This window comes from Capra hircus, chromosome 22, assembly GCF_001704415.2.
Source record: "Capra hircus breed San Clemente chromosome 22, ASM170441v1, whole genome shotgun sequence".
Classification (NCBI taxonomy): Eukaryota; Metazoa; Chordata; class Mammalia; order Artiodactyla; family Bovidae; genus Capra; species Capra hircus.
In genome coordinates this window covers 17,670,175-17,696,670 of record NC_030829.1, presented here as the reverse complement: position 1 = coordinate 17,696,670, position 26,496 = coordinate 17,670,175, and the positions used below count along the sequence as shown (strand labels likewise).

At 51.3% G+C, this 26,496-nt stretch overlaps 1 protein-coding gene across 1 annotated transcript; it reads right to left on the bottom strand.

Moving 5' to 3' along the window:
- SSUH2 (ssu-2 homolog (C. elegans)) lies at nt 3,681–26,496 on the bottom strand. The gene is made up of 12 exons (XM_005695647.3): nt 26,447–26,496; nt 19,340–19,438; nt 18,920–19,001; nt 17,298–17,427; nt 16,064–16,124; nt 14,903–15,027; nt 13,776–13,838; nt 12,145–12,230; nt 10,699–10,791; nt 10,208–10,313; nt 8,455–8,562; nt 3,681–5,322 (listed from the first exon to the last, which is right to left on the bottom strand). Exons 1-12 carry the CDS (start codon nt 26,469–26,471, stop codon nt 5,176–5,178), a joined length of 1,125 nt encoding a protein of 374 aa, XP_005695704.2. The 5' UTR covers nt 26,472–26,496; the 3' UTR covers nt 3,681–5,175.

Genomic DNA, 26,496 nt, shown 5'->3' with positions numbered 1-26,496 from the left:
CTCCATCTGAGCCTTCAAACAACCCGCAGGGAGGGAGGGCAGGAATTCTCCCCCACTTCACAGACAAAAAAACAGGGTTAGAGAAGGTAAGCCCACAGCAAGCTAAGGAATGAAATTTCAGGCTCAAAAATCTGATCCCAAAGCTATTCTTTTGACTCCAAAAGTCAGTGTCCTGTTCTGACCATTCATAAGAATCATCTTGGGCACTGGTTAAAACTACAGAACCTTAGCCACCAATACGCCAAATACCTAGGGCTGTGAGTGAGAATCTGCATTTTGACAAACTTTCTAGGTGATGATAAGTCGAGTCAGGTCCAGATACTCCAACTGGCTTTTGAAAATCACTGCCTGGTTATCACATAGCCTCGGATTCTGTGCTTAGACACCCTTCTAAGTCTGTGGGCTGCTAGAACAAAACATCATAGACGAGGTGGCTGATGAACCAAAGAAATGTATGCCTCACGGCTCTAAAGACCAGAAGTCCAAGATCAAGGTGCCAGCATACCCGTGTGCTGTGCAGGAAGGGTCTCCTTTTTAGTTCACAAACAGTCGCCTTTTGGCTTTAACTTCACATGACAAGGGAGCTCCCTGGGGTCTCTTTTAAAAGGACACTGATCCCATTCAGGACAGCTCTGCCCTCACGACCTAAACACCTCCCAAAGGTCCCACTTCCAAACACCATCACATTAGAGGGTTAGGATTTCAACATATGAATTCTGAGGAGCCATGCAGTTTATAGCACCCTCCCTCTGCTCTGCCCCCAGTGCTAAGGGTCTAATCTCTTCCTCCCAACTTCGGCCTCTCCCTGGATCCTGTCATGCTAACAGCCCAAGTCATCTGAGAACGCATTTGCCATGCACACTATTCCTTGATGCTCCACCCCCATAATCCTAGGGGTCAGTGTTCCCATCTTACAGTTGGAGGCCTCTGGGCCAGTACAGGTGAGCTGTAGGATCTGAACCCTGGACTGTGACCATGGAAACCACACGGTGTGGCTCTGTGCCACGCTACCCTATCTCCCCGACAGAACTCCCATCCTGTGTTCCAGCCCCCTTAAAGCCCTGCCTGATTTTCTGATCATGAGACAAAATCAAACTCACTAAAATGACACTGACTCATTTTGGTCTAAAAGACGAGCTGCCCACGTCCAGGTCACATCTTTCTTTGAGGCGGAAATCCCATGGCTAAATCCCATGTACTCCTACAGCATGGGGACCTGGCTAGAGGGAAGGGACCCCAAATCTGGATGTCCTTAGGATGCTCCAAAGTACAGGATTAATACCAACAGCTTAGAGAACCGCTAGACAGAACATCCTACCGTGCTGGTCTCGACGCATGCTTCACTGCGAGAAATGCCCATTCCGAAAATAAGCTCAGGCCAAAGGTTTAATTCTCCGACGAAAAAAAGAAACAAAAGACATGGAAAGTTCCCAGGACTGTCCCACGGTCTGTCAGAGAGGCAGCCCACCTCCCAGAACAGTAGTCAGGCGCGCCTGGCTCTGTTCTAGTATGTTCCCAGAAGCCGTAGGAAGGAGGTGAGGAGGAGGCACGGTATGGAAGGCCTTTGGGATCTCCAACCACAGCGGCCCCTCTTGACCTGTGAGCCTGGTGTATGTGTCTGGGTCCCAAAGATTTTATTTGAGGGAGAACAGGTGAAATTTTAAGAGGAAAAACAAGAAAAGGAAAAATGGGATCCAACCTTCTCCTCGGAGTACAAAACTGAAGGCCCAGAGGGAGGTAAATGGCCTCGTCCAGGGCCACACAGCTGGTAGAGGCCAGACTGGAATCAAAACCCCATATTCTGTGTTAAATGCACGTGTGGCACCTCAATCTAGCCTGTGGGTCGCGCTCAGCGGTTTTCTCTGATACAGGCCACGCTCACGTAAGGCAATGATGGGCAAGACCCAGGGCCGGGCGGAGGCGGAGACCAGGCATAGCAGGGGCCGGCAGTTGCGCATGCGCCCTGGGAGACAGCGAAGACGCGATGGCGCGGGACGCAGCCTGACCTCAGGGTGAGGGGAAAATGACCCAAGGAAGCAGTGTGTGAGGGCTGAGCTGAACAGGGGAGCTGGTGGAACAGATGTCACTCACAGTCACTTTGGTGCACGAGCTCCCACTCGCCAGCCACCCGGAGAGGAACTATGACAAGCATTCAAGCACTGACTGCCCCCACAAAGGAAGAGATGTCCCTTCTAGGTACTGAGCACTACCCACGCAGAGCTCTGCAGTCTGATCTGTTTCCAGTCTGCCCTCCAAAGCAAGCTGTACCAACCACCCCATCTCACAGAGGAGAAAAATAAGGTTAAAGAACTGCCTGGTGTCACAATGCTGATAACAGGTGGAACCAGAATTTGAACCAGAATGTATACGTTCTTTCCACAATCCCTGCCTATGAAATGTAAGCAAGCAGAGACTGAACGTCCCAGCCACTGAATCTAGATGGGTCTTTCCTGCTGAGAAACAGAATGCCACAGTCCTGACTTAGAACACACAGTGCTCTCATGGCTGTCTATATCAAGGGCTGCCGGTGAATTTGAAACTGAAGTTGGCTGAAGTACAACGAGCTGATAGGTGTTGACGGCTGGGGTTAGGGAGCTACAAAGAATGACAGAGACCAGGAGGGAGAGAGGAAACCCAGGTCGGTGAGAAAGTCCCTCCTGCCTTCTAAGGAGTGACCCTCCCAGCCTGGCAAACACACACATGCAATACACACAAACACACACACATCATGCATGCACACACATGTATACACATGAACATACTCATGCACAAATCCAGGCATGCGCATCACATGCACACATCTATACACACATGCACACATACACACATGCTTGTACCCACCACCACCGCCGCCACCTTGGCCCTTAGGCATCCTCGTCTTGTAAAGCCACCTGACTCTCACACAGATTCTTTCATCTTCCTCCACTTGCAGACAGCCTCTCCTTCCATCCTGTAGTCTGAGAGCAGAGACATCAGATGTCTGGGAAACCCTCACCAAGCCCTGCAGGGCTCTGGCCGCCTGGCAGAGGCCCAGCATCTGTCAGTGACTGGTAAAGAGCAGGGCTGGTGTTCTCCTTTGGCAGGTTTGTAAAGAGAAACCTAGCCACTTGCGTCTGCTGTGCTTCTACAACTGAACTGCATTGGGACCAGAGCCACAGTGTGCAGTGGCCCGGGCAGGGGTTAGGGCTGCCCTCAAATTCTGCACTCTACCCTCCAATGACTTTAACTGGTCTGGGGCGAGCAGTGACAGCCAACTCAGCCCTAGGATAACAGGCAGAAAGAGCAAATTAAGTCACATCCTGGCCACAGCTAAAGTCATGAAGACAGATAACACTGCAGGGGAAAACACACAGCAGTTATCAAACAGCCAGAGGACCCAGGGACCATCTGGGATTTTGCCAGAACCACCAGAAGCAAGGATCCCTGTGGCTGCTGACTCACAGGGGCTCAATTAGAACAGTATCCCCATGACCCAGTTTATTCCAGCTAGATTTTCTCATTGGGTCTGGTTCGCATGCCAATAGCACGTATGACTACATGGCCTCAACTCTAACATATTCAAGGTTTCCTTTTCACCCTACAATGACACTTATACACAACCCACTTACATCCCACTTTTAAAGCAATTTAATGCCCAGACTGAAATATAAAGGAGAAATGAGAAGAAAACAGTGGTTTAATGCATGTATTTTGATCTGTGATGCTCAAGCACGTGGCCCAAGGAACTCCACTGAAGGCAACAGAGTTACAAATGCGGACTTAAGGGAGAGGATCAGAAGCCATTTCAAACAAGACATACCGTAAAAATCAAATAACAGAGGTGAACACTAAATAAAAATCAACATTGCATTAATAATTGATAAGACCTTATCGAAGTTCTCTGTGAGTGTCGGCAGGGTATCTGCCAGCCTTGTAACATGTGGCATGATGCTCCACTGTGTGAACATCCCTGAGCACTGCTGGACACCCAGCTCTCCTGGACTCCGTCCACCAATGAGAGCAACAACCAAACACTACCCCTCCATTTGTACAATGCCCCGGGGGAATGGCCCCAGACTGCCCCCTCCACATCAAGCCTGCCGGGAGCAGTCCTCTTCCAGGTGGAGGCAGGCGTTGGAAGATTGGCAGGGGCATCTGATGACTCATAGCCAGGCACACAGTGACTCACACAGCCCCTGAACCAGCACTCCAAAGGCGACCAACTGGGCATTCGGCAGGCAGGATGTACCCTCCCCGCTCCCAGCGTCCCTGCACAGGACAAGGTACACAAGACATGCAACTCACCTTATTCTCAGTGGGTGGGTTGTAAATTCAGCATGTGATATAGCAACCTGCATGTATCCTCTAAAACCCTCTAAAATGTACCCATGCACAGGCACCAGAGTAGAAATGAGCATACAGACCCTTAGTCTACCCAACAAGCAGACTTGTTCTCCAGTCTTGGAGCAGATCTCTATGTCTTTAATTGGGGTGCACATGAGGGGTGCTTACCCTGAGAGCTGCCACGCTGTGAGGAAGCTCATGCTGCTTGGGGAGGCCATGTGTAGGTGTTCCAGCTGACAGTCGCCATCAACCACTGGATATCTGGGTGAGCCAGCCTTCAGATGATGTCAGCGCCCTTGCCCTTGAGCCACCCCAGCCTTGGAATCTTCCAGGTGAGGTGCCAGACATCATGGGACAGAGACAGGTCATCACGCAATAGCTGCATCTGAATTTCTGACCCACAGAATGAGGAGTAAAATTTTGTATGCATTTGCCTAAGTGGCATCAAATGGCAGCAAATTTACGTGTATCTTTCAACAATTCAAGATCACTCAGCTCCACAAAAGGCCCATGCTAGCAGACACACAGCAGAACTGAGACTGACCCAGCGAAAAGCAAAATCAACCCCACCCTCGATCAGCACTTTAGTTCAGAGGCCAGAGGCAAAGTCCCTGGTTTAAGTTCTTCTCCTAAAGGAACGTGCGTAGATGAATTCTTGAGGGTTAAATACAAGATGGATTCTGCCAAAGGGGCTCCAGAGGGACTTGTGGCTAGACAGAGGAGATGAATTCTCTGGAAGGATACGCAGGGGTTTGTGACTGTCCAGAGGGGCCAACAGTGAGTGAATTCAGAGACCTCGGCCATCCTCCTTGGCACATGTGAGTGGTAGGCTCTGGGGGCAGCTGTGCAGCGTCAGATGATGGTGCAGCCACAGCAGTATCTCTCGGGGTAATCCACCACATACACTTGGTGGTCAGTACCGTAGATGTAGTAGACGTCAGTCTTTCCTCGGTACCAGTAACGGACTTCTGTGAGGGGGATCAGCTCCAGGGTCTGGCGCTGAGGAAACAATTGGCCAAAAAGAAAACCTCAGTGTTCTGTTCAAGTCACTCACCTCCTCAAGAACCCTCAGTAGCTCCCTACTGCCTGTAGGAGGAAGTTCATGCTCTGGAGTTGTCATCTTGGCCCAGACCTGCCTTCTAGATGTATCTCCTCCTAGGCTCTTTCACTCACCCGAAGCTCTGCCCCAAACTGACTTCTCATCTTTAACCATCACCTGATTCTCAGTTTCATCAAGTGAGGGCACAGGCAACCCCAGAGGAGTTTCAGGATGTAGGGAAAGTCACCAGCCCAAAACAGGGCATCTAACAGGACAATAATTTTTAGATGGCGGTGGGGAGAGAGTGAGGTGGAGAAAATTGCAGGGTAAAGTCATTGTAAACATTTTTATATTAAAACAATCATGGAGATATTAGGAAAGGGGACATTAGGGCCCCACGTATGACAGCTGTCTCCTAACTGGATTCTACTTGCTAATGTCTTAACCCTGAGCAAAATATCATCACGAATCTTGGTCTATAGATGCCGACCCAAAAGACAATCTGGGGTGAAGATGCACAGAAGAGTTCCCTCATTATATCTCTTTAAAAAAAAAAAAGCATGTCTGCCCCTAGTTCACCTCTCCCTGCCCCAGGACCACCACACAAATGGCCTGTGTCACCTGAGATGGGGCTGTGCCATCATAGAAAGCCCAGGAGACCCAGGGTGTAGATGGAGGCCTGCCGCCAACATACTGTGTGGTTTTGGGTGGTCAGTGCCCCTTTGCAAAATTAAGGGTTCAGAAGGACTCCAGTTGCCAGCCTCAGTAGTAAAAACATCCCAGGAGAACCATCTGTATCCACAAACTGCTAAAATCATGTCCTGATCCTCTTGCCCAGTCCCCAAAACAGACACCTCAATATTTGGAGGTGTTCATTGTAGTGTCCCCAGAATACACCAGGGCTGCAGGAGCAAGGGTCCTTAGGTACCAATCTGGGGTCCTCTCTGGATGGGGCTGCAGACCAGGCCTCACCTCCAGGTGAACAGCCACTGAGGTATGGCTGACACTCAGAGTACTGCTTAAGCTGCATCGCCCCCTTGCCTGACCATCCTGCTCTGGCTCTCCAACCCCTTCACCCGTTTTCCCTGGGAGCCCTTGCTTAACAAGTGATGAGCACACAGATCCTTGCCTCAGAGCTGCTTCTGCAGAGCCCAACCTAATGCAAGGTCTGGCCACAGCCACTTACAGATGAGGACATGGAGGCCCGTGAACAGAAGAGAGGGTTCAAAAGTCGTGACCATGCGCCAGAACCAGGGAGCAGAGCCTGACCTGGTAAGTGAACTCTCCCTGCAGCGGTTGTCAGGTGAAAAGCACCCTGAATCCCTCAGCAGATAGCCCTGCAAACCTTCCCTGGCTTTCAGAGAGTCACTTGTGTGCCTTGAATGTGGTGGATAATAACATATTCCTTAGAGTTGAAAAATTTGAGTTCTACTCCTGGGCTCTTCCACTAAGAAGCTGTGTGTCATTACCTAAATTACTTCCACTCTCTGGGCCCCCTTTGATGTATTGGAAAAGTCATGGTTTGAAGTAGACCAGAGGTAGCTGAGGATGCCCACAGGCTAAAATTAGCCTGGCAGCCCATTATTCAGTGTTCTTAGCATTTAAAAAAAATTTGTTCTCAATATTGAAAAACTGGAAGGTTTCATATAAAAATGTGGACTTCAGAAGGTCTGAAATCTCTGCCCCACAGGGTTGAGGGGAGGCCCAGCCTTCTGGATAAGGGGCCCTCTCACCCACAGTACCACCCACCCTGCTGGCCTTTGAGTTTGCAGTGCCCTCATATCACGCTGAGGTTCATTCCAGCTCCAAGAGGGTCACTATTAAGTTAAATGCATCCTTTTCTCTCCTGCAAATAGGGTAGATGTGCAGAGAGAAGGGGAATACTCATGGCAAAGGGAATAAAAGGACACTTCCCTGGTGGTCCAGCGGTGAAGAATCCACCTTGCAATGCGGGGTGTGTGTGTAGGGGGGGGGTGTTCCCTGTTTGAGGAACTAAGATCCCACATGAGGCAGAGCAACTAAGCCCCTTGCATAGTCCATGTGTGCGCTGTGCGCTCCGTCGTATCCAGCTCTTTGCGATCCCACGGACTGTAGCCCACTAGGCTCCCCTGTCCATGGAATTCTCCAGGCAAGAATACTGGAGTGGGTTGCCGTTTCCTTCTCCATAGGCCACAACAAAAGGTCCCGCATGATGCAACTAAGATCCGACACAGCCAAATAAAATTATTTTTAATTTTTTTTTAAAAGGGAAAGGAAGGAATACTGACATTTTAAGTATGGGGTTCCGGGTGGTTAAAGCAAATGATCTCATTCCTTCAAAACCCTCTGAGGCGATGGTAGCATGTCTTTTTCACAGGTAAGAAACTGAACTGCAAGGAGTTCGCAGCTGGTGTGGGACCACTTTGGGATATGGGAGAACCAGGATCTGCACCCAAACTGTAAGACTCGGACCCCGGAGAGACTCCTCACCAAGTTCAGGCGCTGGGCTTTACGGCTCGACCCCTCATCTTCCCGCCGCATTTCTCTTACACACACACCCGTCCCTTCCCACACACCACGCTGCTTCTGGAGGCGCGGTGGGCAGCACCGCCACCTAGTGGCCAGGAGGATATAGCCGCGCAACTGCCCCGGCCCAGGCCGCCGGTCCAACACATAGAGGCCTGAAGATTTGCCAAGAGCCCTGTCGGGCCGCACGCTGGGTTCCAGCCCTGCCTTCCACCCGAGAGATCTCGAGCTTTCCATCCCCTCTCTGAATACCAGGGGGTGAGAATCAACATCACACTGAGCCACATTCCTGCATGAAACCCTGCAAGCTTCTTGTCACTGTCTGGATAAATTAACCCAAACCTCTCCCTGTAGTGTTCGGCTAGCCCGCCCTGTCTCTGCCCTGCAGCCACTGTGGCCCCAAGTCAGTCCCCAGTACCTCCGTGCTCCTCCCACTGGGGCTCCATCCGTCCGCCTTGCCACCTGGGGCAACGAGCCTCCCTGCAGAGGGAAGGGCCCACTCCCTCCTTTATGTCCACAGGGCACTGCCCTGGAGCCCCAGCCCAGCCGGCACCTCACCTCCCACCAGCCCGGACCCCTCAGCTCACCTGCTGCAGGACGCGGGCCCGGGAGGCCAGGGCGGCGCTGTGTTCTGAGATGCCGCGCCTGGAGGCCAGAGAGATCTCCCGCAGGGGGAAGTCCACAATGGGATACACCTGGGGGAGACGCAGACCGCCTGACCCGGAGCCTCAGCACCTGGAGCCTTAGAGGGCTGAGGGGGAGCATGGGCCCAGAGAGCGGAGGGCCCAGGCCAGGGGCGAGTGGGATGCGTGGGGCTTTTTAAACCTCCACAGACCCTGGATCCAACCAAAGGGGAGCACTCTGGACAGAGTACTCCCCCACCCAGCAGACCTTTGCTGCTGCCTAACTCAGGTTGAGGGTGGCTGCAGGGCTTCCTAGAGCGGTGAGCCTGAAGTGAGCCTTCAGGAAACAGAGTGACTGGGGCAAAGAAAGAAGGCTAAGGACTATAGCACAGTCATAAAGAAGGAAACCCTGCCATTTTCAACAACATGGATGGCAAAGGGCATTATGTCAAGTGAGGTAATTTAGCAAAAGATAAATATCCTATGATCTCACTTTTATGTGGAATTAAACAAAAACAAAAAACCAAACTTCTAGATGTGGAGAACACACTGATGGTTACCAGAGATGGTAACGGGAGTCGGGGGGAGTGGGTGAAGGGGATCAATTAGTACAAACTTCCAGCTATAAATAAGTCTTGGGGATGTAAATTACAGAGCTGTGACTACAGATAATACTGGATAGTATATTTGAAAGCTGCTGAGAGTAGCTCATAAAAGTTCTCATCACAAGAAAAAAAATTTTTCTAACTGTATGGTGATGGATGTCAAACTAGATATATTTACCAGCCAATATGAGAGAGCACATACTGTAAAAAGAGAAAGGAAGGAAGAAAAGAAAAGAGAAATAAGGAGAAACTGACCCTCCCAATAAACCTCTCTGCAGATGTCCTATAAAAGCCACATTCCCTTACCCGGCGGACAGCAGGGGGCAGCAAATCTTTTCTGTAAAGGGTCAGAATAAACACTCAGGCTTTGAAGGCCATAGGGTCTCTGTCTCAACTGCTCAACTCTGCCCTTGAAGTATAAAGGCAGGCACAGACAGCACACAAACAAATGAGCTGTGCTCCAATAAAACTTTATTTATAAAAAGCAGGGTGAGGGCCAGAGTTTGCAACCCGCAGTGTACAGACGCTCCCTAATCTGGCTGCTGGTACCTGTTGTGCCACAGCCCCTTGCTCTGGCCGGTTCACTGTCCCCAGCCCCCCTGCTCTCTGCTGCTCTTTACGGCCTCTGTCCTGCTGCTTCCTCTGCTGGACACCTTGATCCCTGTTGTCACACCGTCCACTTGCTCCCAACACCACTCCCCACCCCAACACCTCTGCCCCTTCCTGCCTTTCTACCATACAACACTGTGAAGAAAATGCCAATATCATCTTCTTCCTCAACAACTGTGAGATCTAAGGGCAGAGATTCTGTTTTCCAGGATCCCCAAGGTCTAGTGTAGTGCCTGGTATAGGAGGAAGGTCTCAAGATTTGTGCAGGGGAAGAAGGGAGGAAAAGAGGGAGAGAAAAGCAACAGGAGAAGGATGGAAGGTTGACGATGTAAAACTCAAAACAGAAGTAGCCCTGAAGGGTCCCAGCAGCTTGGGTCCTGCCTGGGAAGCTCTGCTCCTGCCCAGTCTCTGGATGAAGGCAATGCCTGCAGAACCGGAAGACCCAGGCTCACAGGGGAGGAGGGACCCAGCTCCCTTTGGGGCAGTCACAAAGCCCTCCTCACCGTTGTGTTTTCATCCTTAAAGAGGGTCTCTCCTCTGGCTTTAGCAAGCAGCTCCCCAGGGAAGTCCAGCTGGTGCTCAGACACAAACTCAAATAGGCTGTTCTTCCTGGAAGTGAGGAGGATGAGAGACGGAGCTGAGGGGTTGGGTTAAGAACATGGCCTTGGCATCAGGCAGCCCAGGGCAGGAGGGCTTGCCATGCTACCCTTGGGACTGTGGAAACATGCTTTAGCCTCTCTGGGCCTCAGCAGCCTCACCTGTAAGGGGGGAAACTAGTCAGGTGCTGATCTAGCAAGGTGCCTGACGGGAAAAACCCTGAATGTGTGTGAGCTTTCCTGACGTGGGAACTTAGGACCTGGGACTCCTATCTCCCGGCAGGCGCCTGCACTGTGAGAGACCCAACCAAGCAGACCTCCTCTGCAGACGCCACTGCAGGCCATGCCCCACCCCAGCCACCACCCCACCAGGCCCCGGCACGGAGAGGCCCACGTACCACGCGATGACCAGCTGGATGAAGTGCAGCAGCTTCTTCTCGCCCTTACAGGTGGCACAGGTCTTGTTCCCCCTCCCAGAGCACGTGCTGCATCTGAGGGAGGCCCCGATGGTAACAGACATTCATGGCATCCCAGGGGCTCCAGGGCCCTTGCCCCACTTCCTTCCTCAGAAAGGTGGGCTGTGGTGGGCTGTGGTGGGCAAGGCTTGCTTCCATGTGCCCACCATCTAGACCTCCTGCTTCTCATAGCAGTGCTCCAACCTCCTCCTGGAGACCACCCTTCTCCCCGCTCCCCAGAGCCTACACGGTTCAAGGGCTTGTGCCCCATCCCTCCTGCGACCAGCCTGAGACCTCAGCCTGGCCAACCAGTTCGTTGCATCTCTCTCGCCACAGGGCTGATATAAAGACTGACACATGGGCCAGGTGGGCGTATTGAGATCTACCCCAGAACTTTTGTTGGAACTATCAGGAAACAGTCATCCTTTTCTACTGAGGTCGCCAAGCCTGGAGCTGCTGGTGGCCACCTCTGCCACCACAGGAGATAAGGTGCCTGAGAATGAGGCCAAAACAAAGGCAAGCAGAGAGGGGGACAGAGACAGATTCCTGGTGATATCACGGTAGCACCTGGATCCAGCTATACCCGAAGTCATCCCGGAAATCTATTCCTAGTCTTTCCACGGCATGGGCCTACAAGTCTACTGTTTTGCTAAAGCCAGTTTGAATTGGAGTTGTTTTACTTTTTAAGTGAAAGAAACCTGAGTTTCCTTCCAAATCTAGGAATTTCTTTACCAATTACAGGTGGCAGATCCTCCAAAGCTCACCATCTGGCTTGTTAGAAGGATGGCCTGGGCCTTGGTGAGCCCAAAGTGTCGTTAACCAGTGCACCCGTTGAGAGTTTCACTCCTCGGGGTTTCTCGTTCCCTTTTAAAATTTTATAAATACATGAAAGGCCATCATTTCCAAAATGGACAACAGCCCATTGACTGCAAAGTCCTGCGAACTTTGCAGGCACTTTGTTGATCTAGCCAATCAGCTGGCCTTCCTTGATTCCTCCTCCATTTAGTCCCTGCAGTGGGTTATAAATAGGGTGTGCCCAGGTCTGGATCCTCCGAGTTAAGAGTCTCACCTTGGGTGCTTTTCTATATTCACTTCCCCTCCACATGAGCAGGAAGAGGTCTCCTCTCTTCACCTACTGCCTCCCTTCCTCCCGGAAGTGCCTCATCCCTCCCACCACCCACCCACCCACCGATTGCCTGATGGGCTCCATCTGGTCTGGAGAAACACTCTCTGAGGTGACAGGCACCTACAATGCCCAGAGCTCTGGGGACATGGGTGACAAGACGGATCGTGCACCCACTTGCCTTCCTGAGGGCAGGCAGTGACAAGCAAGAACACCCGTGAGAGCACACTCAGCTCCTCAGCTCTGGCTGGGGACCCCCGTCTTACCTCCGCCTGCCAGACCCCGAACACATCTGACACCGCCGGGCGGACTTGGCTTTGCGCTTGGCACCACTGCAGGAGGAGCACCGAGCCTGCAGACACACACAGCCTCAGCCCCAACGCACCTCCCGGGGCGTCCTTGCTGCAGGCCGGACTGTGACCCTCCCCAAGCCACTTCCCCGCTCCCTCTCCCTGGGCCTCCGCCCCTTGTCTGTAAAAGACCCTGCATCCTCTCCTCCCTGTTTTTTCTGAGACATTCGCCTCTGCTGCTCTTCTCTGATCCCCACGACCCCTAGGGACCATCCCAGACCAAGCAGGCATGGCCAGAAGAGGCAGGGAGACAGGCAAGCTGGCCCCTCGGGTACTGGGGGTAACAGTTCAGTCTTAGAAAAGCCCCAAGAGATGGGCCAGGGGGCACCCCTGTAGTAGGCTCAGGGAGGGCTCGGCAGCCATTCCAGGGAAAGCCTGAGGGACGATGTGGGAGGAGGAAAGAGGGGAGGCGGCCCTGGGGAGGAGGCCAGGGCAGGAGACACAGGGCTGGCGCAGCCACAGCCGGGCCCCGCAGGGCACAGAGCTGGCAGACCGATGAGCCTGCAGCAGGTGGGAGGTGGGCGGAAGGGAGGCAGGCAGGTAAAGGACGGAAAATGCTCAGCTTAGAGCAGCAAGTGGTCAGTGTGTATCCAAAAGGCTGGGGCACAAATGGGGAGGTGGGGAGATCTGAGAACACACAAGGGGCGTGGACTTCCTGCTGGGACAGCCAGTGCCTACAGGGTTCTGCCGAGAACACTGATGCCACAGGGGCCTGGATGGTGCTGAAGGGCCCACGACGGGCTGAATAGTATACATTATCCCCTCACCCCCAGATTCGCGTCGAGCAGAACCTCAGCATGTGGCAATCATCTTTGCAGATGTAATTAGTAACGGTGAGGCCACACTGCAGAAGGGTGGGCCCTGTGTCCAATGACCCGTGTCCTTGTGGGACGACAGAGACCCACACACGGAGAAGCGATGGAGACAGAGGTGGGGTGAGGCAGCTACAAGCTGAGGACTGCCAGCTGCCGCCAGGAGTCTAGAGGAAGGATAAGATGGCGCCTCCCTCAGGGCCTCCCAGAACTAACCCTGCCGACACCTTGATTTTGGATTTCCAGCCTCCAGAACTCTGAGAGTATAAATTTGCTGCTTTAAGCCACCCAGTTTGCGGTCCTTTATTATAGCTGCCCCGGGAAACTAATCCAAGGCCCAAGTCTTGCCCCTCCAAGGCCCCTAGTGTCCCTTCTCGGCACTTGATCTGCACTGTAAATGCTGGGCGTCTGTCACTCTGTCCCACAGACAGAGGGTCCCTGCAAGGAGCACCCCAGGTCTCTGTCCTCCTGCAGCTGCACTGAGAGGTACTCAATAAATGTTTGTAGGTGGAGGAGGAAACAAGAGGAGAATAAAAATCATGAGGCATCAAAGTGAAATAAAGTCAGTAGATACCAGCCAATCCAATGTTCCCATTTTACAGGCAGGAAAGTAGAGGCCGGGAAAGGGAGGATGACTTGACTGAGATCCCACTGTTAGTGCAGGGAGCCCCAGGCCCCAGCCCAGCACTCCACCCCCACACATCACCTACTCACCAGCAGCAGCGTGTGACTCACCGTGCCAGCCCCGTGGCAGCCACTGCACCTGTAGCGTCCACGCCCGTGGCATTTGTGGCATTCCTGAGAGTAAATGCTCTTCTTGATCCAGTTTCCCAGGAACCAGCAGTTCCTGATTTCACCACCCCCACCCCCAGGATGTCAGTATCCCAAATAAATGTGCACCAGTTCAGGCCACAGTAGGAAGATGGCCATTCGCTCATGACAAGGATTCCAAAGAGCCTTGAATGCCATGCCAAGGAGGTCACATTACCATCTCCTTGGAGCTCCAAACAATCTGTCCTGGATGCTAAGACAGGGAGACCTGGTCTCTGACTCCCATGTCTCAACTCATACTCCCAGGCTAAACCACAAAAGCCAGTATCCTTTGCCTAACAGGTGGCTAAAGGAGTCTTTGGGAACAGAAGCCATTAAAAAAAAAAAAAAAAAAACCGGTATTTTTGCAAAAGGCAATAAGCTAGCTACTGGAATTCAATAACTGAATCAAAGTAGCTTTTCCGCCCTGGAGAACAGAATGAAACACTTTCTTGATCTCTCAAAGTCGTTTTCGTCTTATGACGCTGTGAAAACTCAGAGGGTAAAATGACACGCTTGAATAAAGTTCTAAAGTGAAAACAAGGTAGGTAATTAGATGAGAACATAACATAAAACATCTTGGCTGTGTCTTTACAACACACTAGGCTACCCTCGCTGCCAGTCCTGATTACATTTCTGTAAAACAGCACGGATGTCGAATTCTGCTCCCCTAATGACTTCCATTTTTAAAAATCCCATGATGTTTTAATTTTATATTTGTTTCATTCAGCTATTTACTGATGGGCAAAAAATAAAAATAAAAAGGATAAAAATACTCAGATGTCCTCAGAATATGAATGCTCACTACTCAAAGCTGGTGACAATTTCATACCATCCTGTTGCTATGTGAATGCTCCCTAGTCTGCGTGGAATTTTGTATGAGACTATATCCCATAGACTGGGTTTCCTTAGAATTCTGTGCATTTGATGGGCAAGGAATGAACCACCAGCCTAGACTCTCAGTTTGCTTTTTAAAAGGATAAAGTTTGATGAAACCACAGTGCCAGAAAAACCAGCTCAGAGAGGAGTAAAGTCTCCAATAAACAAGTTACCTTGACCAATGACGAGTGAGGGACTTGGAACCTCCTAGTGTCTTCCTGAAACATTGGGGGAACCTGGACCTTGATGTCCCAGAGCCTGGGGGAGGTTCCTCTTTGTGGCCCATCCACGGAGTGATCTGACAGAGAAAGGGGTCATTTTAAGACCAGCAGACAGCTGGGAGTACCAGCTTTCATTTACTCATCAAAGAGTCTGGACCTTCACCTGGCACCAGGTATTAGGCTCAACCCGGGGGTCAAGGGCCTAGTAGGCACAGGTCCCCTTAGAGTCTGTGGTTAAGAACCTAAGCTCTGATGTTGAACAGACCTGGCTGACTCCTGTTTCTTTGTACTTCCTGGCTGCAGAAGCCCACCCCAGCTCCTCTACCTCTCTGCCCTGCGATTCTCTCCTCTCCTAGCCCAGGGTTAGTGCGCGCTGAGAGATCAATAAACAAGGACTGGAACCGCTACCCTCACCACTCCCACCATCTCCTTCTTTCTCGTCCTCCTCCTCCATTCAAGGAGACAGACTCAGCAACAACCACGGTACAGTGGAATATGACATGGTAAGTGCTTTGGACCAGAGCTGAGTGAGTGAAGGGTTCTGAAAACTCAGAAGATGGACTCCCTCTTCTGGGCAGGAGGTATCAGGAGGGGAAATCTTCAAAGGCTTCCTAAAAGAGAGGACCCGTGAGCTGAGCCTTGAAGGACAGGCCATAGTGGTCAGCATGGAAAGCATGTTGAGCACAGAGCTTCCCAGACAGACAGCCTTAAGCCTTTGGGTGCTCCAGCAGAGGGCAGGACGGCACACTGAACAAGGAGGGGGTCTAGAGACTCGGGGAGGTGCTGGGGTGGCCTGGGAGGCCGGCAGACGCCCGAGCACACTTGCTCCCTTTGCCATCTGGCCCCAGGTGGCAGCACCAGCCTGTGGCCAAAGATAAACACTAGACTTTTTCAGGATCTCCTGCGTACCACTTCTTGGACAAGGAAGTATTTGCTAAGCTCAGCTCTGGGGAGGCTCCAGGAAGAAAGGCTATACTGTCATTTTATGGGAAATCAGGCTCAGGGCAGCTGAGCATCTTCCTCAGGGTTAGTAGCTAAGACAAGTCCTGACATTCACCACCAGCCCCGTCTGTATCTGCTCCCAGTTACACTGATATCAGACAACTCACTTACTGGTAAAGGGCTGAAAAGTCCATTCACTTATCCTGGATTCACTGAAGGTCTCCAATCGATACTGCAAAGGGAAAACAACGTGTTCACACTCACGCCCTTAGGAAGACAGAGCCTCACGCAGAAAATGAGGCTTCCCACCCCTGGGCTCATCATGCCGTGCACAGCACCCAAGGGCTGCTCCAAACAGGCTGGCAGCAGTGACTCCTCCCAGGTGGCCCGGGGCACTCCTGCAGGGGCCACTCAGCCCAAGGAAGCGTCCCCTGACCGGCGCACGACTGGGCAACCTCAGCTCCCCGTTTCTTTACACATAGAAATGGTCTATCACATAAGTTTTGGAGCAAAAACCTCCTTTTGACAGATGGAGGCTGCTGGAATCAGCCACTCCGAGCATCCCCTTGGAGGAATTTATCTGCCTGATGTCCAGATCCTCCTTCCTTCTTGAGCCTCATCCACAGGATCACAAAACGGAAGGGATCCTGGACATTTCCCAGCTCCTCCTTTCCCATGTGAGGAACGGGATGCTCATCAGAGAGGTCCACTGACTTGCCTGAGGTCACACAGCCACACAGAGACCTTTATCCCAGATCTGCTCTGGCCACTCCCTGCGAGGCCAATTTCTCTGTGACTGTGTGCCCTCTGGGGGAAAGCTACGCCAGCGACACAGGACATGTGAACTGACAGCTGACCGTGTCAAGGCAGAAGGCAGCAGAGGTGCATCTATGGCCTCGGCACCAGACACAGGCCCAGCCTGGAGCCTCAGGCCCGGGGAGGATGAATGAAATGATCCTTGGCACAGATGAAACAGGGGAGGCAGAGGGAGCTGGGATCAGGGCAGGAGGTGGTCCTTTTATCCCTCTGGCAAACAGATTAGTTGTGTCTTAAAAATCAAGGCTTTGGAGCCAACAAATCTGGTTTGAATCCCAGCTTGGGCACTTCTAGCTTCGTGTTTGGGGGCAAGTAACTCCACTTCTCTAAACATCCAATTCCTCCTCTTAACTGGTGACGATGGTTATCTACAGTGCAAGGCAGCTATGAGGATTTGATAAGACATCCAGAATGTGCTTTCCATAATGCCCAGGGCATTCAAGCTGCTTCACGGTGACTGATACTCATGATTCCTTGTATTATGCCTCACTGCAAACCCGGGAAGTGACAGAACCAGCATCACCACCAGTCACACACACACGGCCCCCACAATTCCTTTCCCCCGGCCTCCCCAGAGCCCGCCCCTCACCCGGCACAGGTTCTGCTGCTTCAGCTCCAGGATGACGAGGTCGCCAGCGGCTGCGCTGCCGTAACAGCATTTGGAGTTCACGAAGCTGAGGAGGGCTTCCCGGGCCACCTCTTCTGTCACCACGGGGACTCTGCCGGGGACCGAGCAGAGGGGCAGTAGGTGTGGGGACACCCTGCGGGCTCACCCAGGCCAGCCAGCCCCTCCCTGTGCAGGTGGGGAGGGCAGGGAGTTGGGGGTGCCACGGTCCCCAGCAGGGATAGAGCCCTTGGGCGTCCACCTGGGCAGGGTGTCTCCAGCATCAGGAACTGTGTGAACAGATTGCTGGGGGGAAAGCGGCACCGTCTAGAGGACAGAAATGTACTTTAGCTGGAGCGTGGAGCTGGGGAGAAGGGCTGATAGAATCTTTGAACTTGAATAAAACAAAAACAAACAAAATAAAAAGATGAATGATGTAATTTTGTAGATATGGAAAACTGAGGTCCAGAGAAGATGTCACACAGCTAGACAGAGGCAGAGTTAGGCAGACAAGGTTCCTGCTCTCGGGAGCTGTAAGCAGCGCTCAGGAGGAGACCCCAGTCGAGAACCTTCTGACAGTGGCATCCAGGGAGCCTTCCTGTGAGCATGCAGCAGGAGAGCAGCACCGGGTGGAAGGCAGACGACAAGTGGCCCTTCCTCGGCCTCCTCTGGGGAGACTCCCCTGAGGCCCAGCTGCCCTGTCCCTCCTCAGCAAAAGCCCTCCTGCCCTACCACCGCCATAGGCAGGGGCTCCTTCCTCCACTTCCCCCTCATCTTCACATTCCTCTCCATGGCAGCCCAACTCCAGATGGGAGCCCTGCATTCATACATGCTGTGTCCCCAGCACCCCTGCCCAGGGCACAGAGAGGTCTGTGCGCCCACAGATAGTGCACAGCAGACGGAGAATGTGGGGGCTGGGGCGGCTAAGATGAGTCCACGGAGGAAGTGGGTCCGTGGGCACACAGGGCGGGTGGCCGACGAGCAGAAGGGAAGTGGTCCAGGCAGCAGTGGGGCAAGGAACCAGGAGGACACCCTGGAAGGCAGGACATAGCCGCTCTAGACTTACAACAGGCATAGCTCCTCATGGTGTCCACCCACACCTGGCTGGACAGCTGGAGCTCTGCCCTGAGTCCTCCTCACAAGGAGGGCCTGCTCCAGGGAGCCGAGCAAGGGCGGCAGACTTTTGCTAAAGGCTTAGAGAGCAAATGTTTTAGGCTTTGTGGGTCATATGGCCTCTGTGTCACCACTCAGCTCCTCTGTCACAGTGTAAAGGCAGCCACAGACACTAAGGGAAAAAATGCATGGCCGTGTACCAATAGGCAGTGGACTGGATCTGACCCAGGGGCTGTCATTCACACCCCCTCATCTAGACTAGAGTTTTCAACCCTGGCATGGCAGCCAGACAGCTTGGAAAGCTTGGACAAGTACACATTCCCAAGTTCCATCCCTGGAGAATCTAATCGAGCGGGACTGAACTCTGGGGCACAGTCTAGGTTGAAATCTGTGGCCCCTGAGATCTCCGAGAAGGGCTCTCAGGGGACAAAGGTGACCGAGGATCGTCATGCATGACCCCGTGTGATGGCTCCCTGGGGGTCACCAGAGCTCACCTGTGTTCCAGAAATGAGGACCAGCATCTTAGTTCCTGGGGTCTCCCTGCAGTCTCTGAAGGTGGGAAAAATATCTGGTGTCCTGGAGGAGAGGGGAGGAGTCAGGGTTCAACAGTCTGGCTTCAAGGCACAGGTATTTGTGGGATGAAAGAAGGAAAAATAGGCCGAATGTGAGAAAGAACAGATGAAGAAGGAGGGTTCCAAGACCAGCATCATCCTGGGCTTAAATGGAGATGGACGTGGTCATGGAATGTCCATGGACACAGGGCCTATGCCCCTGTCCGCCAGTTCCCTCCAAACAGTGACAAGGGGCTTCCCAGGGTCCCCAGGGGACAGGGGAGTTCTCCCAGGCCAGCCTATTCCACACACACCCCCTCGACAGCATCACCCCTGGAAGAGGATGGAAGACCACACACTTACTGTCCCCTTGAAGGACCCAGTCACAGCTGGGCAGCGTCTCTAGGAGTTCTGCCGGGGGCGCCAGAGGACTGTCAGCCTCAAAACTGAGGTCTACCACACCTGAGGGAAAACAGGCAGTGCTGAGCCTCGGAGAGGAAGGGGCCGCGGCAGCTCAACCGGCAGCTGACAAGTGAGGGCCAGTACATGGGGAAGAGCCTCGAGGTTTAGGCCAGTCTCACTGTGGTCCCCTCGGGCCCCCTGGGACATACACACATCTGCAGGGCAGGCAGTGATGGGGTGGGGTGATGAGTGTGGCAGCAGTAATAACGAGGAGAACACGAGGCAGGGCAGCTCCTGCTTGTTAGCACCTGCTCTGAGCCAGGCATCAGGACAGGTGCTTCATAAGCAGCAGCATATCCCCCGGCCCCAAGGGACAGACACTGAGTAACAGATGGGCACACTTCTACGATGCTCCGCTCATCACAAGATGGATGAGCATTTGCTCCCCTCGAACCTGGGCAGGCTTGTGACTGCTTCACCAAGGGAACATGGGGAGCAGAGAAGAGAACCACAGCTCCTACTGCTGGCCTCCTAAAGCCAGCCCTCTTGATGCCTGAGCTGCCAGGTAAGAAATCAGACCATTCCACTGGAGAAGCCAAGTGGAAATGCCCACAGATTACGTGGACAGGGGCCCAGTGGTATCCTGCCTTCTCCACGAACCCTGCCAAGCCACCAGGAATATGAGCAGAGCTATTTGGGGCCCTGTAGGCCAGATCACTGCCTCCAAGATCACTAACCCTTTAATGGACTGCATGTCTGCATCGCCCCCCCGCCTCCAATTCATACATTGAAACCCACACCCTTAACGGAGCTGGGGCCTTTTGGAGGAGATAAGGTTGACATAAGGTCTTAAGGAAGGAGTTCTGTGATGGGATCAAAGTCCTAAGAAGGTTGCTCTCTGCTGTGTGAGCAACCAGTGAGAAGGCAGCTGTCTACCAGCCAGACGCCGGGTCTGAGAACTGGAAACTCAGGACAACTCATGAAGCACCTCCCACATGTGATGCCTCAACCTCACCATCCCTCCTGCAGGTGTAGAAGGCAGGACTTCTAACTCTGCTTGACATGAGCAGTGTGAGGCTCAGAGAAGTTATTCCAGTGTCCTGAGGATACACATGGCTAGGGGTAGAGAAGGACAGAGGCTCCTTGCTCCAGCTCTAGCCCACTGGGCCATCCATCAAACCCGTTCCCCAAAGCCCCCAGGCTGGGGGACAAGGATCCCTCAGCTCTGTCTTTCTAGTGGTCAACTGACCACAGGAAGTTGACTTTAAAGGGTGAGCTGATAAGCAGTTAGTGGAAAGGGATTTTCTGCATTAAGTCACTGAAGCCCACTCGATTCAAGCTTTCAGCGGATCCACCTCATCTCCTGGATCCATCTCTCTTTTTCCTTTTGCAGTTCTTTAGAGCCTGTTGCTCTTTATCATTACAAAAATAAAAATAATATGCTCTGTCCTTTAGAGATTAATAAAAACAAAGGCAAGGGGAATAAGAAGATCTTGTTCAGAAGTAGAACAGCCTAGGTTATCTGGAAGTAGAGAGAGACGGCAGGTAGTGAGGAAGCCTGAAATTTTGGAATTCAGGTCAAGAACAGTGAGAGAAAGAGGGGATGTAATTAAAACAAATAAAAAACCCCGGCTCAACCACCTCCCCTGTTAGGGATGTACTTGTCCTCTGACAGTAAGAAATACTTATGGATCTCTTAAAGTTCTGCCTCCTGGGCGGAAACTTTCAAAGGAAGCAGAAATAGAAGGACATTTGTAGATGCAGAGTACCTTTCTTAGCTGGAAAACTATATCTGTTGAGACCCTGGGGAAAGCCCTGGGACAGATGTGGGTATGACATAAAGTGACATCATCCCAAACCTTTGAACACCTTTGAACCTCAGAACACTGTGTCCTGAAATCCCAGGATGAGAATTCACCTGGAATTACTTGTTGAACCTTGGTTCTCAATATTATTTTGCTTCTAATGAGTTTATTAGCATTCTCAGCAACTCTAGCCACCAGGCACCCAGGGATCAGCAAACATTTTCTACCAATCAATTCAGTTCAGTTCAGCCACTCACACGTGTCCAACTCTTTGCAACCCCATGGACTGCAGCACACCAGGCTTCCCTGTCCATCACCAACTCCTGGAGCTTGCTCAGACTCATGTCCATAGGGTTGGTGATGCCATCCAACCATCTGACACTCTGTCGTCCTTTTCTCCTCCTGCCTTCAATCTTTCCCAGCATCAGGGTCTTTTCCAATGAGTCAGTTCTTTACATCAGATGGCCAAAGTATTGGAGCTTTAACTTTAGCATCAGTCCTTCCAATGAATATTCAGGACTGATTTCCTTTAGGATTGACTGGTTGGATCTCCTTGCAGTCCAAGGGACTCTCAAGAGTCTTCTCCAACACCTCAGTTCAAAAGCATCAATTCTTTGATGATCAGCTTTCTTGATGGTCCGACTCTCACATCCATACACGACTACTGGAAAAACACCGTCCCAAAGCTTTGAACACCTGTTGCTGTGTCCTACAAATAACCAGGTGGTAATTTCAGACTACGGGCTGTACAGTCTGCCTCAGCCATTGTGCCCTGAAAGTAGCTACAGACAACAGGCGATTGAATAAGTGTGGTTTGGTTTCAATTTAACTTCACAAAACTGGCAATGGGTGAGCTTTGATTCATGAGCCATATTATGCCCTCCCTGACCTGCCACACACTTGTGTGGCTGGGTTTGAAGGGGATCCGGAAGGTGCAAGCTGGAATTTAAACTTTCTGGGGTGGGGTCCATGCTCATTCATTGCAGTATCTATGAATCCAGTCAAAGGAATTTAAGATGAGGGTCAGGGTTGGACTGCAGCCTGAGGTGATTAGACTCAGAATCCGTGGGCACAGTGGTTAGGAATCTGGGCTCTGATATGCCACCATCTGAGTCAGGTAATACATGACACCGTCAGACACACATCCTCCCAACACTCAACCTCCCCAGCTGTGAAAGAGAGCAGATGATATTAGGGCCCATCTAAAGAGACAATCTGGTCCCATCACTTCATGGGAAATAGATGGGGAAACAGTGGAAACAGTGTCAGACTTTATTTTTGGGGGCTCCAAAATCACTGCAGATGGTGATTGCAGCCATGAAATTAAAAGACGCTTACTCCTTGGAAGGAAATTATGACCAACCTAGATAGCATATTAAAAAGCAGAGACATTACTTTGCCAACAAAGGTCCGTCTAGTCAGGGCTATGGTTTTTCCAGTGGTCATGTATGGGTGTGAGAGTTGGACTGTGAAGAAAGCTGAGCGCCGAAGAACTGATGCTTTTGAACTGTGGTGTTGGAGAAGACTCTTGAGAGTCCCTTGGACTGCAAGGAGATCCAACCAGTCCATCCTAAAGGAGATCAGTCCTGGGCGTTCATTGGAAGGAATGATGCTAAAGCTGAAACTCCAGTACTTTGGCCACCTCATGCGAAGAGCTGACTCACTGGAAAAGACCCTGATGCTGGGAGGGATTGGGGGCAGGAGGAGAAGGGGACGACAGAGGATGAGATGGCTGGATGGCATCACCGACTCTATGGACATTGAGTTTGAGTGAACTCTGGGAGTTGGTGATGGACAGGGAGGCCTGGCGTGCTGCAATTCATGGGGTCACAGAGTCGGACACAACTGAGCGACTGGAGTGAAGTGAAAGAGACGATGTGTATGCAGCTCTCGGCCCCAAGCCTGGCATGTAAAACATGCTTGGTCAATGCCTCGGACCTGAGGAAGGCAGGTCTTCTTTCTTTGTGCTCCTTTAAGCCAGGGGACCAGAGTGAAAATGTCAATCGTGAAAAGAAAGGCAAGGTTATCACAGCCCCACTCCCTCGGAGGGCCACCACCCACCCGGAAGCCTTGACTCTGATGGGGCATCAACACTCTCCTGGACAAAGGAGACAAGGAAATGCCATGTGGCTGCTCTGTCCTGCTAGAAACCAAACAAAGAGGCAGGAAGAGGGGAAGAATAAGAGGTGGGAAACTCAGAGCTCCATCCATCAACTGGGAGTCACCCTGACCTCTGGCAACGTGTCAGAGCTAAATTAACCTCCCCATTATGTTATAGACAAGAATAAAAACCTCCAGGCTGAAGCACGGTCTGACGCATCATTTCCTGGGCAGATCGCATCAGGCACAACAGGAATGCGGACGTCACGGGACATTGTGTGGTGCCCAGTATGGGGAGATCTGATGGGGGCCACCAGCCACGTCACCACTTCCGCGATGTTGGGCTCCGTTCCAAGGCGGTCGTCCAGCTGAACCACTGCCCTCTAACAATGCTGGGCCTGGTTTGGGGATGCCCCATGGTCTCTCTTGCACCTCATGACAACCACTTTTGTAGAAGGACAAGATGGGGTTCAGAGATGTGATTTGAGACAATGAGCTCACAGCAGAGACAGAAACACTACTTAGAACTCAGAGCCTGACTCCAAGCCCCACGGCCTTTCCACTCGGGTGGACATCCCACTGCTCCAGGCACACAGGTCAAGTGGTTGCCAAGAGAGCTTCACAGAGGGCTACCCAGGTCGTGTTTCTATTCACCAGACACCAGCCGTTTTTCTTTTGTATGGAAAGGAATTTTTCTTGTGGAGACACACACAATTCATGGATAACCCCTCAAGTTTCTGTTTTTAAAATGTCACTCCTTTGAGGTTAGACGATCAAAGGAATCCATGTCTCCCGCTCCTGATTAATCATTGTCAAAGCCCTGAAACGGGATGGAGGTGATGCTGAACGTGACTGCCAGGTGGATGCCACATCCCAGAATGCCCCTATCCACGCCTCCTTTGGTACCAAAGTATATCACTGGAGCAATGTATTTTCTCTGAAGCTGCTCCACATTATGACACAAAAGCTACGGACAAAATACTTTAGTGACCGGGAAGGGTAACTCAATTGGCTAAAGGGGATACCATCTTTCACCTAAGAAGGGACATTTAAATTATAGAAGTCCCACAGCAGCCTTCCTTTCTGAAACCAGAAAAAAACTTTTTTACCTAGTTTCAGATTTCATCAACTTAGTTTCTAAAACATTTCTGAACCATCTCACACCTTGCAGTAGACCCAAAGTGCCAGCTTAAGGTTCGATTGTGTTGGAAACCAGCATATAGAGTGACCCTACAGCAGAATAAGGGGTTTTAGAATTTTAAGGGAACTAAAAAGAGTTCACCTTCCTCTTACCTTCCTTACCAAAAACCTTGATGCCAAAAGAGAAAGAGCACAATAATAGCATTTTCCATTGAGAGCAGTTTAAAGTTCTAGGGGACATAATCCAACCATTTCCTGATCATTTACTCCATGTCTACCCTGGGCTAAGTGATATACTGGGCACTTTACATTAAAATTAACATTTTACAAGTTATACAAGATGACACAATGTCTATTTTTTTCTCAGGGGAAATAATGCTCAGAGAGGTTTAGTGACTTAGGTAAAGTCACCCTGCAATTAGGCAGCACTTGGATTTGAATTCAACTCTGACATAGCCCATATCTACTACAACAAAATCCAAATATAAATGGAAAGCTAATGAGTAGTGTTTCTAAGATGAAAGATTTCAATCAACTACTAGCAGAAATTTATTACAATAATACTACTGCTGCTGCTGCTGCTGCTGCTAAGTCGCTTCAGTCGTGTCCGATTCTGTGCGACCCCTAGGACGGCAGCCCACCAAGCTCTGGATACACAATTCCAACCTATCAGAGGTGAGAGTAGGTCCTCCTCAAATACATGCTAATTATCTATGTACATTCTCTCACTTCAATATGAAAAAGGACTCCAAGAAAATATAAACTGAGCTCTCTAAGATTAGCACGCATTCACTTTATACCCCACTGAAGTTCTGAGGCTTGAAGCTCTGAGAAACCAACATTAAAGGCAGTAAAAAAGTGCTGGGCTTGCACAGGACCTTCAAAGTCACCAAGTTCAGTAGCTCTGAAAATGCACTACTGTCACAGGCCTCTGAGATCCAGATGAGACCCGCGGATACCCCACCCCAACCCGACACACACAGAGCACATATACATCATATTTTGCCCTCGACTTCATGCTCCTCAAATCAAGAACTCCTGACCAATCTCCTTTTACAGTTGGGAAACTGAGGCTCAGGGAGGTTAAATGACTAGGCCAAGATCGCACAGCCAACTGGCAGCAGGGCTAGTACTTGAACCCTAGCCTCCCAGTTTTTAATCTGATGCTCTACTGTGTTGCCTGTTCCAAATTTAGGATCAAACATTTCTGTTTTAAAACCCAGCACATCTCTTCTGAAAATACCACTTCCTTTTTTATTTCTTTAAATAGTTATCAGATTCCATTGAATTTCTGTCCCAGGAAGGACAAGATGGACTTCCCTGGTGGTTTAGATGATAAAGAATCTGCCTGCAATGCCGGATGACCCAGGTTCAACCCCTGGGTCAGGAAGATCCCCTGGAGAAAGGAATGGCTACCCACTCCAGTGTTCCTGACTGGAGAATTCCATGGACCAAGCAGCCTGGAGGGCTGTAATCCATGGGGTCGCAAAGAGTCAGATATGACTGAGTGACTGGCAACCTGACTAAGGACAAGATGGGGTTACCTGGGCTGTGTTTGATGAGTGGCAATGAGCAAGCCACCTTCTTGTTAGAGGGAGATCACACATAAAAACCTTTCACTGACATTTCTTTAAAATTAACTTCATCTAAGAACTGATGCAACTGTGACTGAAATGGGAACCCTGATATTCAGGCTCACATTTGGCTCTGGAGAATGGGGGTGGGGACCGACTTTCAATCAGAAAAAGGAAGGATAAAGAATCTTAAGATTCAGATAGAGTTACAGGATTAGGGAGGAAAGTTCTCACCTTGGTTTCTGCCTTCCTTTCCCACTGCCTAGGGGTACCTAATGGAAGAACAGCCCGCAGGGTGCAAGTGGGCTTTTCAGGCAAGAAGAAGGAGGGAAGGAAGGGATGCTCTAGCAACACAGACGCAGAACCAAGACAGTGCCGAGGGCAGCAGAGAGATTTCAACTCAGTGTCCCCTGGAAGCGGCTCCCTTTGCCCTGCCCGGCTGTACTCACTGTCGTCACTCAGATCCCTGTCCATGGTCCAGATGTCCAGTCAAGGAAGT